This window comes from Adiantum capillus-veneris, chromosome 1 (assembly GCF_014529385.1).
Source record: "Adiantum capillus-veneris isolate H3 chromosome 1, ASM1452938v2, whole genome shotgun sequence".
Lineage (NCBI taxonomy): Eukaryota > Viridiplantae > Streptophyta > Polypodiopsida > Polypodiales > Pteridaceae > Adiantum > Adiantum capillus-veneris.
This window is the reverse complement of record NC_140931.1, coordinates 176,673,892-176,688,539: the sequence shown is the minus strand read 5'-3', so window position 1 is coordinate 176,688,539 and position 14,648 is coordinate 176,673,892. Positions and strand designations below refer to the sequence as shown.

The 14,648-nt window shown below is 42.4% G+C and overlaps 1 protein-coding gene across 1 annotated transcript; it reads right to left on the bottom strand.

The window, feature by feature from the left end:
* Positions 1-1,873: 1,873 nt before the first annotated feature.
* On the bottom strand, positions 1,874-3,087 carry LOC147466055 (protein ENHANCED DISEASE RESISTANCE 2-like). Its single transcript, XM_086523584.1, has one exon. It carries the CDS (start codon positions 2,967-2,969, stop codon positions 1,995-1,997), a length of 975 nt encoding a protein of 324 aa, XP_086379710.1. The 5' UTR covers positions 2,970-3,087; the 3' UTR covers positions 1,874-1,994.
* Between the last annotated feature and the right edge of the window lie 11,561 nt (positions 3,088-14,648).

Sequence of the window (14,648 nt, the reverse complement as noted above, 5' to 3'; positions counted from 1 at the left end):
TGAACAGGAAGCAGAAAGGAGACCACCTCAATTGCTGAGTAGGAAGAATTGTCTGTAAGCCAGAAGCTTCAAGTGACTAACACCAAAAGGAAAAACATTGATCTTTCTTCTATCTGTGAGCCAGCTACAAAATGAAAGGAGGTGGTGGATGGGGTTGAAAATCTTACATGTGTGGATGAAAGACTGTTTGATTTTGCAATATCTACAATATTTGTTGAAATGTTCGACGAGGTCTCTTCTATCTTCAATGCCCCATTCATTTTGGATGAGCATATAGCTCAGCACAATGATTTACGATTTCGTGAAGTCTAAAAGTTACAAGTTTGAGCTTGAGGTCCACATGGACAAGGTGGTTCTTGTTGACATGGTGGTCGTGCACTTGAAAGATTGTGATTTCACAAGACGGTCGTACAAGAAGTACCATCAACTGCCTATCATCTATAGACCTTCATGGTACCCTATGCGTAAACGAGATTGCAAGCTAATCAAATCTAAATCCTTTGGGTTCCTTCTATTATTAAATTTTCTATTTGCTAGTCTATTGAAAGATCCATCAAAGGTAATGGATGAGGAGGTTCTACTACCCGATGAACAAGATGATAAGGGTATGGAGTCCAATGAGATTCTCGAAATTGAGGAGGATATTAATCTTGACGTAAAGGCTAAAGAGGTGCAACGAAAGAAAATACTTACAATTAAAACATCCGACATCAAACTACCTTTAGATGTCTCCGACTTTAATGAGAAGCAAGCCACATAGATACAGAGTTCAAATTTGATAAGAGATCATACATTTTCCTCTATGACATTCAAAGTATATTTTTCTTTAAGGAAAGATTTTGCACTTGCCACCATCTTTAAATTTCAAGAGAGAAGTGAATTTGTATCTAATGACAACCGTGCCGACGAGACGATGGAAACTTGTGAAACCTCCACTCTGTGGAGTATAAAAGAGCCTTTGAAGGTTTTCACATAAAACTCACAAGGGCATCCCACTCCCAAAGTATAAAAGAGCCTTTGAAGGTTTTCATTTTTCGAAGATTGATACCCATGCGATACAAGGTGAGTTCTTCGGAGCAAAAGGTCCTGTAGGGTAAAGGGGCCACCTAAGCGGATCTCCTTGCCACACACAGTTTGCTGCACGGCTTTGAGCACAGAGACACGTTCGAAAGCCATGTGTGAGCTCTTTATGAAACTGAGATTTGAGCGCAAACAGACAAATATAGATACGAAGCGATGGCAAAAAAGATTTTCTGTGTAACAAAAACGAGGGTTCAATTCAACACAATGTTGGATCAATAATGATTCTTTGCGTCATGAGGGCTTGAACCCTCCCAAAGTATAAAAGAGCCTTTGAAGGTTTTCATTTTTCGAAGATTGATACCCATGCGATACAAGGTGAGTTCTTCGGAGCAAAAGGTCCTGTAGGGTAAAGGGGCCACCTAAGCGGATCTCCTTGCCACACACAGTTTGCTGCACGGCTTTGAGCACAGAGACACGTCCGAAAGCCATGTGTGAGCTCTTTATGAAACTGAGATTTGAGCGCAAACAGACAAATATAGATACGAAGCGATGGCAAAAAAGATTTTCTGTGTAACAAAAACGAGGGTTCAATTCAACACAATGTTGGATCAGTAATGATTCTTTGCGTCCTGAGGGCTTGAACCCAAAATCCGATGCATGTGATTTAGCTTGGGGTGTTGCTAACCACCCAACCCCTCACGCTTCCATGCTATTGAACTCGAGCAAAATGGGCTTTTATTTTGGGGGTAGGTGGTGGGTCCTTGTTCTGGACCTGGCTTTTTATCGGCCCCCTTGCCCTAAGCCAGTGGAAATTGAAATTTTACGTTGAAAAATACAAGACAAAACTTCATCAAGAAAACTAGTCCATGACTCCATTGATACCTTGATAGCGCGAGAAATCATGAACATGCAGGCATGAGTTCCATTCATTATTTACAACCTGGGGCGTGCACCTACGCCGATAACAGACATCAGAAAGCCTTACCCTTCTTGCCTAGCAGGCGTAAGAGGCCACCTTTCAATCCAGTGCCTCCAAGACATTGCGATGCTGGCTTGTCTGCTGCAGATGTAACGCACACAGACGGTAATGGCGGTACATTGGAAGCAGCTGAGGAGGGCAAGCTGGTGGACGACGACGTGCAGCGGTCGTCGATGTAGAGAGCGGAGGAGGGGTCCAGCTTGTGGAGCCTGAAAGCGCCCAGAATTTCCTCTGGGAGCTCATCCGAGTAGATGCCCTCCAAGACGAAGGCCAGATCCACTACCACGAGACGCGCCAGTCCAAAGGTGCAGTGCACCGCAGCGCCTATGAGAGGGGAAGACCCAAGGTCCACATCCACCTCCAGGTACTTCTCCGTTCGCGTGTAGCTGCATTTCAGGAAATTGCCCACCACGCACGCCGGCCACCTGGCGCCCACCAACGCTTGCACAACCCGTGGCGCCTCTGGCATCCGTACCAGAGTCTTGAGGCGCGCCTTTCTGAAAGCGTCGTCCCCATCCAAGAACTTCTGGAGCATAGAGCCTTCCGGGGGGGGTTCCGAGCTCACAAAGTACAACACCAGGCTGTGATTGGCGCTGGTGGACAGCTGGTAGTTGAATACCCACACAAAAGGCGGCACTCCACCCGCTTCTGCGGCGGCAATATCGGCCAGCGCTGCCCGCACTCGGCAATCGGGCCGCTCCATCACGCTCGCTATTTTGCAGGGACCTTGAAAGAAATCAACCGCTAGTGGCTGCAGAAGACACGCCCCTCCTGCCACCTTCATCTTGCTCCTCTCATAATCAGCGCCGCGCACGTGGAACAGTTTCCCGGGCAGACAAGCCCAGCTGCATTCAGCCGCCGCGCCTTGGCGGGAGCTGCTGTCTGAGAGTGGAATGGGTCCCCCATGTCGCAGCCTCTTCACCCATTCGGGCAGCTCTTCATGATCAGGGCTGCTCTGCTCTGCCATGTTGAGAGACCGAGAGTATATTAAGCCCGAATTTCCCTCTGAATTAGGGTTGCGGAAAATGGCACTACCTACGTGGGGAGTCGTTTTATCGAGAAGCCGAAGAATTTATGCAGACCAGAACGGAAGGAAAGCAGTAAACGTTTCTTGTGTATTGGTGAACCGTGAATTTATTTCAAACATTCGATTAAAATTTTGTGACCCGTTTACGTCAACATTGAATGTGACCGTGCATGAGACCAACCACCAACGCGTGGCGACCTTAAATTTTTGCCTGTCAACTTGTCATGTGTGCTTCCTGAATCCTGCAGCCAGCAGGATTCGACTCCAACTTCCTGAGAAAGAGAGGAAGCACGAACAAAAACTTTTCCGGACACTGAGGGTTTGGTCTCAGAACGTATGGCTTCATTTGATGGCATTTACCGTGCGGAACAGTGTTCCGGAAAAATGTGTGAGGGCAAGGGGGAAGGGATAAATTCCGCCCCAAAATAGAGAAAAATAGTGTAAAACTCCACAAATAAACCTAATTTTCTAAAATTTCGTCTTGGCAATTCAAGGAAAGGAATTTTGTATGTTTGGAAAAATGATTTCTCTCAAAATTGGTGCGGAAGTGGGCCGCGAATAGAAAAGATATCGCAATCGTCCATGTGACAAAGGTTCGATAGTCAAGGTTTACGCCAAACATAAACCCAAGCAAAAAAACATGCAATTGAGGAGCGCCGACGTGACAATTTTGATGTTGGTTGAGGGTAGCCGACTTGACAATTTTGATCGGCCATGTGGAGGGGATGTCAAAAGAGGCATGATTTCAGATAATGATGATTGGGAGGGGCCTCGATTTGAGTGCATTGTGGGTCAGAGTCAAGTAAAACCTTGGTACTTGACGCGGAGTCTTGAGAAGGGTGAAGAGTGAGTAGCATGGGGGCGAGGGAGGAAGGGGTCTCTATATGTAAACCTTCCGTGTATTACGTGGCTCAAAGATTATTTATTAAATTTCTTACATGTGGATTTTTCATGAATAAAAACATACCCTTTTCCTATTTAAAGTGTAAATGTCTTTTGTTTAGTAGCTTTCTGTATGCTAAATAAAGGTAAAATTTATGATCTAAAAACCCTTTATGTTGAACTCACGCATGTTAAGATATTTATTGTCCCTTCCCTCCCCTCCCCCATGTAGTGTAGCAGAGAAATACATCAATTATGTGTAGGAAGGACATTCATACACTTTTTTTTTGTGCTAAGTGATGCTGGGGAGTAGAGAAGGCCTGTCATTCGTTTTGACCTAGAAGGGTGGAAAGCAGTATACACATATACATGAAATCCATATCCATTCATGGGGTTGCACATATCATATGACATCATCACATCAACCCAATCATGATATCCATGAAAAACACAAATCGGCATACTTGGCACAAACGCATAGCGCATATGAAACGCCGTACTCGAACAGAGAGAGATATAGAGCAGTAGAGAGAGAAAAGAAGCCTGCAACGCACCTCCTAAAGCGGAGTGCTATGCCAGCATGGCAAGAGATAAGAGAAGAGGAGAGAAGAACAACACAAACATTGTGTGTAATCTCCCCCCGTGCAAGAGTGAGCATTTCCTTCTTGCACGTATTTCATTTATAGATTCTTGAATGCTCAAAAATGAATACACATTGGCCGGCCGACACAAATGATCATAGCTCCTAATGAACACTTGAGTAATAAATGTACAAATCCCATATCCATAACATACTCTGGGGTTGAAAAAGCAATTGCCCTCAGTTGCAAGGTACGTAAGTGGTGGAGTCGAGTGCGAGGTACAAAACTTTGAGGACATTCTTGCATAGCACAATGAGTAACCAAAAACAAAAAGAGGAACAATGATTAGTAAGAAGCAATTGAAAAGTGCAAAAATGTGTAACATGTGTATCGTGTGATGGGAGTGCATGAAGTAAATGTACAGAGGTGTGGAGTGCAACGTTGGTCAGTAATTTGTTCCAAATAAACCACCATCTGTCACTTTTTCAACTGTCCATACCAGTGCATCATATCCGTTCATATCAATCCTTACTGAATGTGGTGGGCCAGTTCCACATTTAATGTAACCACGACGGAGAGTCTTGCCGTACCAGGCATAGGCACTTTAATACACATGTATCGACATCCATAAATTTCCATGAAAATATTGCAAAGCGGAGAGTCCTGCCTCACAAGGCGTAGGCACTCTAAGACATGTGTCAATAACCATAAGTTTCCATAATTGTGGAGTGGAGAGTCCTGCCCTCTTCAGGCGTAGGAGCTCTAATACATGTGTAGAAATTTTGCCATTCCCAATCGGTCTAGCCAATAAGATCGTTGCCATAACATTGTCTCAACTAGGGTGCTGGGATAATTTTCAAATCGCTAATATGAAAATAGTTTTGATCATGTATAAATCTGGTTAATACAAAGTGCAGATGATAATGAGAGTTAGTAAGGAGAGTAAGCACACAAGTTAGCCTGCTAATATTACATAAAAAGAGTGTACGAACCAAGTGCAATTTGAAATGATTTTGATAGACAGATTGTATCAAAATGTATTAAAAAATTTCATACCAGAAGATTCATTGATCGGAGAGCATTGTACATAGTTGTACCTGCAAAAGTATTTCTTAAATAACAAAGCACTAAAAACAAGTTCTTGTTAAATTTAAGAATAGTGTAATCGCACATCAAATGCATTAACAATTTAAAATACATGAGGAACAAAATGGATGCAAAGTCTGGTTACTAAGAAAATATAATTAAAGTAGACAACGGGAAGTACAGAGGCGGATAAGAGAGGGGTGTTATCAAAATTGATAGGGTGGTTTGCAATAGTGGGATAACCAGTGGATAGCGGTCTTTCGAGAGAGTGATGCCACACACAATGTATAGATGTTCGGATAGGGCAAAAGCAGGTCTCCCAAAGTAGTTGGCATAAAATGAAATATCCTTCAATAAATATAGGCCTGTGAGAAGGAGTATTGAAAACATTGGCAGGGATGTGATACAGAAGCAAATAAATGAAACAGTATTGAGGAATATGAAACAACAATTTGGCTGGCATATGAGGGAACCCTTAAGACAATTTGTAGAGCAAGTAAAGCAAAAATCAAATTACATTACATCAGTACTAATGGGGATAAACTTACATTATGGAAATAATGGCTTCTACAAATAAAGATGAGAGAGATTTTCGTGTTTATACTTGATAATTGGTGAATAATCCAGGTAACATTCACTACAAGAGGTTATTCATATTAGCGACGCTCACACAGCGACGCTCAAAAAAAAAATCCCGGCGTCGCTATGAGCGTCGCAAATTTACTTGTAAATTTGCGACGCTCATAGCGACGCCGGCTGGGCTAAAAAAAATAACAGAGAGCGCCCAAAAACTCAGATCTCAGATCTGAGTTTTTCGACGCCCTCAAGCAAGGAGCAGGTAACGCTCTCCCTCTCTCTCTCTCTCTCTTTCTTCTCCACACACACACACACACACACACACGAGGAGAGGAAGGAGAGCCAGGTATGCTCCTTCCCTCTCCTCACTCTCATGTTCCCTTCCCCTCTTTCTCTCTCCCTCTCTCTCTCTCTCTCACACACACACACACACACACACACACATAGTGTTTTTGAGAGAGAGAGAGAGAGAGAGAGAGAGAGAGAGAGAGAGAGATAGAGAAAGAGTACAAACATAAACAAAAACGCACACACACATACATAAACAAAGAATGCACACACACATTGAGAGAGGAAAAGAGAGAGAGAGCATGCATAAACAAAAAACGCACACATTGAGAGAGGAAAAGAGAGAGAGAGAGAGAGAGAACATGCATAAACAAAAAACGCACACATTGAGAGAGGAAAAGAGAGAGAAAACATGCATAAACAAAAAAACACACACACATTGAGAGAGAAAGAGAGAGAAACTAATTTAACGTCGTAGGAAACTAATTAAAATTAAAAGACCTAAAGATCTAGCCGACGAGGAGTTGAACTCAAGACCTATTATTCAAGAGGGAAATGGCATAACCAATCTATCATACTTGGCATGGGTGATAGAAAGGTTATACCATTTATCTCTTTTTATTGGCACACACATCCACACACGCGCACACACACAAGAAGAAGAGAGTTATAACGTCGTAGGAAACTATCCTAAAAGACGTTAAAGATTATGTTAGATGTAGACTTACGTTAAATTAGATTTAGGTTTATTTAAGTTAAATTAGATTAGATTTAGGTTTATTTTTAGTTAGATTTACGTTTATTTACGCTAGATTTAGATTTACATTATATTAGATTAGATTTAGGTCTCCATAGATTGCGATGCCTGCATGAAGCGGGTGAAGAAAGCCCTCAATGGAATATAGGGTATTGCTGCCTTCACTCATGGTGGGCTCCGTCGATCCAAAAGTAATGGTGAAATGTCTTCAGAAGATAGGGAAGAAGGTGGATCTTCAGGGCGGCAAGAGTCACTACATCCCCGACAATGACCATCTAGACAACCTCTAGTCATTCAACAACAACTTCAAAGTTAGTAACAAGAGCAAGAACGGTCCAAAGGGCCAATTGCTGTCGTCAGATGTGGATGGAGATGAGGCAGCGTCACCGCCGGAAGTTAACTCTCACATCTTTAGTGATGAGAATGCCAACTCTTGCCGAGTTATGTGAAAAATTATGTGTTAAATCAGTTTTAAGGTTCTTATAATCCCTGTTAGTTTAGTTCTTTGTTTTTAATATAACATAATTTACGTTAGATTTAGATTTATGTTATATTAGATTAGACTTAGGTTTATTTAGGTTTACCCACACACACACACACACACACACAAGAAGAAGAGAGTTTTAACGTCGTAGGAAACTATCCCAAAAGACGTTAAAGATTAGGTTAGATGTAGACTTACGTTAAATTAGATTTAGGTTTATTTTTAGTTAGATTTACGCTTATTTACGTTAGATCGAGTCCACGCAAGAATTATTTACGGTTTAGGGTTTAGAGTTAGACGAACAGTGAAAAGATCTATTGTGAAAAGATGTTAAGATGCTGTGAAGTGCTACAGCTAGAGAAGAGGCAAAGGGGTTTTGTCCACTACATGCAGTATCATGTAGACGTGGGTCTGTAGATTTCTTGTACCCACAAATATAGGTATTGACCAATAAAGACGAGATTATAACCCGGTGGTTCTGATCTCCGTGCACCTCTAGACCGAGGTGTGCGGGGATTGGACATGACTAGAGAATGTGAGGTAGAGAGAGAGAGAGAGAGAGAGAGAGAGAGAGAGAGAGAGAGAGAGAGAGAGAGAGAGATAAGACGAAGAATGCCAATAGAATATTAAATTTGTTGTCCAGGTTATAAGATTTTTATCCTCATTATGAGTAGTGACGAGGATGTGGGACCGTCCAACCGAAACACCTATCTCTCAACGAGGGTCTTATGTCCTTGTAATCAATGCAAGCATGCTCTGCAACAGACAAGACATGTTTCATTGCAGCACGTTCGCGAATTTGGCGAGTTCGATCCATCTATTATAGATCGAGTTGTTGCCAATTATAACTCGTCGGACTCTGACACTGGCCAACAAGCAGCAATCTTGCAACCCAATAGACGTGTTCGCAGGCGCTTTGGTCAAGCAGCATATGTGAGGCCACAAGATGTAGCCTCTGACAACTGGGGGGATGATCATGTAGAGCACATTCCCAACGAGGCAATGTTTGAGCCCAAGATTGATGAAATGATCGAGACGATCATGGATTCAGAAAGGCTTATCTATGATGATATGAAAAGTGAAGCCGATACGCCATTGTATGATGGAGCACGTATGTCTAGATTGAAAGCACTCCTGGTTCTTCTCAACATGGAGGCAAAGTTTGGATGGAGTGACACTAGCGTCACAGCGCTTTTCAGGTGATCTATTACAATTAGTTTACTTTAATAAAACTCTAAATGTATAATGATCTGATAGATTTTTACATGACTGTATCGTATTTTTATGTTGTGTAGATTGCTTAAAGAGCACATACTACCATCTGACAATGCGATGCCAGATTCCCGAGATGAAGCAAGAAAGATTTTGCGAAACTTGGGGATGGATTACAATTCTATCCACGCTTTAGCTTGTCCTAATGACTGCATTCTTTTCAAAGGGGAATACATAGACATGGAGAAGTGTCCGAAATGTGATTCCGAAAGATATCGAGTAGATCTCCACGGGACAAAAATTCCACAAAAGGTTTTGCGACATTTTCCTCTGCTTCCTCGCACCAAGCATTTCTTCGAATGTAAGTCCATGGCCGCCCTAGCATCATGGCACGAGGAGAATAAATCTTCGGATGGTGTGCTACGAATTCCTGCAGATTGCGCAGCCTGGAAACATATAGATGGAACATGGTCGGATTTTGCCAGGGAAGCTCGAAATTTGCGCTTAGGCCTGGCTATGGATGGCGTAAATCCATTTGGTCAAAGATCAACATCTTACAGTGTATGGCCCGTTGTCATCGTCAACTACAACATTCCCCCGTGGTTGACTACGAAGAAGGGGCACCTATGGCTAAGCTTGATTGTGCCAGGGCGATATAAAGTGGAGAATATGGATGTGTATCTTCATCCACTATTGGAAGAGCTACAACAATTGTGGATTGGCATAGAGGTGGTGGATATGAGCCGACACACAAGACGACGGAATGCTTTGATCAGAGGCATTCTAATGTGGACCATGCATGACTATCCCGGGCTAATAGAATGCTCAGGTGATCTATTGACACTCCTCACTCAGACACTGTAAATCTTGTTTTTTCCCATAGTTGATCTATTATCATGTGTATACATGCAGGGCTTCAAACAAGTGGATACAGAGCATGTGTCACATTGAGGGATGTTTGTCTCTCGACATCCGTAACACAATCTACAAACTTGCAAAGCTGGTGCAATGGATCTCACAAAAGGAGATCAACGTAGACTCCATACCATTCGCCAAACTAAATGCTGCGGAGCTTGTGTGCATGTTTGAGAAACATTTTCCTACTACCATGCTAACCATTCAGGTGCATCTTCTTGTTCACATAGTTGATGAGGTGGAAATAGCTGGCACAGTTCATTCCAGATGGATGTTCTTCTTAGAACGTTTCATGAAAACGCTTAAGGGATATGTGCGTCAAAAGGCACGTCCGGAGGGTAGCATGGCAGAAGGTTGGTTGGTATCAGAGTCCCTAGTGTACATTGGAGAGTGGCTAGACGGATTTGATAAAGCCCGGGACACGCTATGGCGAACCATAGATGATGAGCGCATATCTGGGATTGTCATGTGCAATCTCGGTGTTGAGAAGAAGATGACGGAAGATCTAGAGGCTAAAATCAACCGATTTTGCATGCTTCACTCAATTCATTGCGTCATTGTATTTATATGCGTCATTACGTCATTGTATTTAATGGTCTTTGCGTCATTGTCTACTCTATTCATTCAATATTAAGTTTAAATATTCGTGTGTTTAATGCAGGTATGGATGATGAGGAGTTTCTTTCTTCTTTGTCACCGCAGCAGAGACAGTGGTACGTGGAGCGTCATCGCTTTGGCGCATCATCGCGCGTTCCTACTCCATCCGCATCTCCCTCTCTTTCGGAGCATTCGGCGCGCTCCGAAGCTTCGGCGTCGACGAGACGATCTTCACACTCGTCTAGACACCGGCGCTCTAGTGGTGGCGGTGGCGGTTGTTGTGGGGATTCCGCCGCCGATGCCTCCACACCGCCTCGTGTTCGACGAGGCTCTTTACCCTCCCCTTCTTTGCCCGCCCCCACACCAGCCACAACATCGCCATCTACGCCAGGTTTTGCGCGGCTGACTGTTCCTAGCAGCTACACACCTCTACCTACTCCGCCAGGAGCCACCCCACTTGACACTCCTCGCTTCGGGGGCCAGACGCCGGTGGAGACACCTGACGTCCGTACCCCCATCGACAAGCTGCTAGAGACCCCTGTCGGGACACCCAGGTTCACGCGTCACCGGCCAGAGGGCTTGCCTTACTCCGTCGACTTCAGCGGCGGCATCATCATGGATGATGACGGCAAGAAGGTGATCTCGCGCATGCGTGGTCTTTGCTCTCAGTTGTTTAGACACTACATACTAAACAAATGGAGTGAAGTACCAAGTGATTTAAAAAACAGAGTCATCAGCATACTTCATGATGAGTTTCCCGTTCCAACACGGGATCAGCGCTTCAATGAAGACCTGATGAAGATTCGAATGCGCGAATACTGCAAACACAAGCGTTCCGAAGTGCAAAAAACAATCAAGCATGGGTGGAACATGCCAGATTGGCTGGCCAAAGAAGATTGGAAGAATGCGAAGAAAGCAGCGCGCGAGAATCCCGACAAGTGGAAGCAACAAAAGGATGCAGCCAGAGCGCGAGTAGAGGCAGGGAGCTCACACCACTTGGGGAGCGGTGGATGGGCATCATTTGAGGCCGATTTTGTAAGTGTTTTCGCATTGCTCTTTATGTTCGATAGTTTAGGGTTTATGAGTTTTTTAATTCTAACATAATGAAATCTTTGTATGTTTTGACAGTGGTCGATGACAGGACGTGATCCCACACCGTACGAGCGCGAGTACGCAGGCAGGAAGGGCTTAAACGCCCTGATGGACATTCTCAGTTCTCGCGGCGGCATGGTTAGTATTAGGGTTTACTCTTTTCTATTTTTTGTATTGTTTTATAAATGTCGTTATATGTTTATACTTACTGAAAGCTGTCTTATTGTCTTTTTTTGCAGAATCCGACAGATACGCCGCTTGGACGCGATGAGACGTCTGACTAGACGACGTCAGTTTAGCCGTAGCTAGATAGCATTAGTTTAGGGTTTCTCATAGCTTATGTATCATGAGACGGATTTTATACGTCTTTTTGAACCATGTATATTATTACATTTGTCACCGCAGTTCATTTTGCCAATCAATTCTTTATGCCTATGATGTTGTACAATTGTCATTATTACATTTGCCAATCAATTCATTTTGCCTATGATGTGTACAACTGTCAATTTTACGCTTGTCAATTTTGCAAACAAGGCGTCTTGTGGGTGACTATTTTGGGTCTATTATCTACCCTTGCACTTTTTTAAAAAAGTGAATCAAGTACAATATGGTTGATTGGTGGCAGGGCATTCAATGCCCTGTCACCAAAAAAAATTTCTCTCGGGCGTCGCTATAACCGTCGCTATTTATGGCTCTGGAGTGTCGCTATAAGCGTCGCTATAGACTTCTGTGTAAACGTCGCTATAACTGTCGCTATGACCGTCGCTATGAGCGTCGCTATATAGCGACGCATATAGCGACGCTATTAGCGACGCCGGGGGTTATAAAAACCCAATGTATTTCCGTCGCTAACAGCGTCACAAGAGCACACAACCTCTTGTAGTGATTAAATTTGGGTGAAAGTAGCTAAAAGTGTACGTAGTCAAAATTCTCCTAAGCTCATCATAGCTAGAATATTAAGGCCTTATGTATTTGGAGGGTGAGAAGTTGACCCTAGCACATTATGATTATTCACAGCGTTGAAAATGTAGGAAAGTATCAAAATAACTAAGAGCCAACAGGACCCATGAGAAGCAAATTATTGTAAAATTGTTATAATAACAATTTATACCATCAACGTGGGAAAGAATCATTTTATTTATTGATTCATTTATTTATTTGTTGGTTTATTTTTAAATAACTCTTCCTCCAGGGTTGTAGACATCTAGTTGATTGTTAATATAGTAGTAGATTCTAAAGCCTAAAAAGTAACAACTTAATAACAATGAACATCGGTGATTGCAATCCATAGATTGTTGATAGACCAAAAAGGACAAAGAATAGAGAGAGTGCCCAAGCATTGTTGTACATATCCAACAAAGCCCCGCAAGCATGATAGCCCATGGTTATCTTGCTCGTTGTGTATGTGTGTGTACAGCTACATCAACAATGGAGACCCTGCTCGAACTCGACATGATCACCAACTTCATCCTCTTTACCAGTCAAAGTGGCACCTAATCGCTTCAAATGTGACAGATACTACATATTTGGGTAACTAAGACTATGTATATAAGGCCTATCATAATTTTACGCGAAAAGAAGACCACTTGGAATACTTTTTGCGACGACGCCCAATGTCGGGCATCCACAGGACTTGACGCAACGACGATGATTTTTAGTCTATTTTTTGTCCCTAGACATCGTATTAGATCCACAAGGATTGTCTCACTTTATTTTCGTAGGTAATTTTTGCATTTTCAAGACGGTTACGATAACATTTCATTTTATTTCTCTCTCTCCTTTCACAACCCCCCCCCCCCCCCCCCCCCCCCCGGCCTATCCCTATTGTTATGCTAATCATCTACCTGGTACCTGAACAATGCAAAAGCCAAGTGTCATACACTAACCACGCTCCAGATTACAGCTTATCCTGAGTAGCTTTGCTCATTCTAGTTGAACATGGTCACTGAGTTGATAGCAGTGTTCGATGACACTTTCAATCAAAATTAAGTGCTTCAAAACTATTTATTGGTATTCAAATGTGCATCATTGTGTTCTATGTTTATTTAGCATTCTTTTCAAATGAATCTACCTGAATTTTAATTACACAAACTCTTTGTGCATTATGTTTCCACTTTTTATGCCACTCGTAAGTAGATATATCACACATTCATGTCGACTTCTCACTGTTAACATGGCATGGCCCGTGCATATCTATCACTATGATTGTTCCCATTTTGTACAAATTCTCTCCCGCATTATCAGTTTTGAAATTGATATGACTCAAGATATTCTGCCTTTTGGCTGTATGATTAGATTGTTGTTGAATCTAATACAAAATCATCTTTAGTGCTTTGTCCTTGAGAAGCCCTTTTTCAGATGAAGCCCACTACAATGGTATCATATCAAAGAACCTTCAGGTATGAAATTTTTTCGTTGCATTTCAATAATATACTCCAGTAAGCTCTTTCTACCGTCTTTGATCCCTTGTGATTCATAACTCGTATCTTAGATTAATGTCAATTGTCAGTACCTCTCATAGCACATGCATATGATTCTCGCATCCTTTACACTTTCTAGCCATCTCATTCTCATTATATTTTCAGTTGGTGAATGCCTTTAATTAGCACAGGCTAGTACCAAAAAATATATATATTATTGTCTGCTGATTTACAGTTCATCAGAATCAACAAATGTAATGCTGAGTCTCTTTTGAAAATTCATCCAATTATAGCTAGGCTATACCATATGATCTTCTATGTGATTTCGTTCATCGATTCAGCTTCTCAATTGTCATGCATTCATAACTTGTCTTACAATTTGTTGCACTTCTAAGACAATGATTATTTTCTTGCTTTTGTCCTCTTCAAATGGCTCATGGTTATATTTTACTAGTTGCTAATTACATATCACGGGTCAACACCATTACCTTTATTAGGTTTTGCACAATTGTCTCATTGATTTAAAGGCTTTTTCATTAAGATCATTTGTCATTAAGCTATACAGCTACTCATGCTCTACGATAGTAAACAACAGTTTGGTCTTACACATGTGATATATGTTATATTTTTTATGCCTCGCCTAGTCCGATCCATTGGTCACAGACACACAGATTCGCCGATTTAGGCAGTGTGTAGATAGTCATCTTGGTGCAGATTTGCCGATTTAGG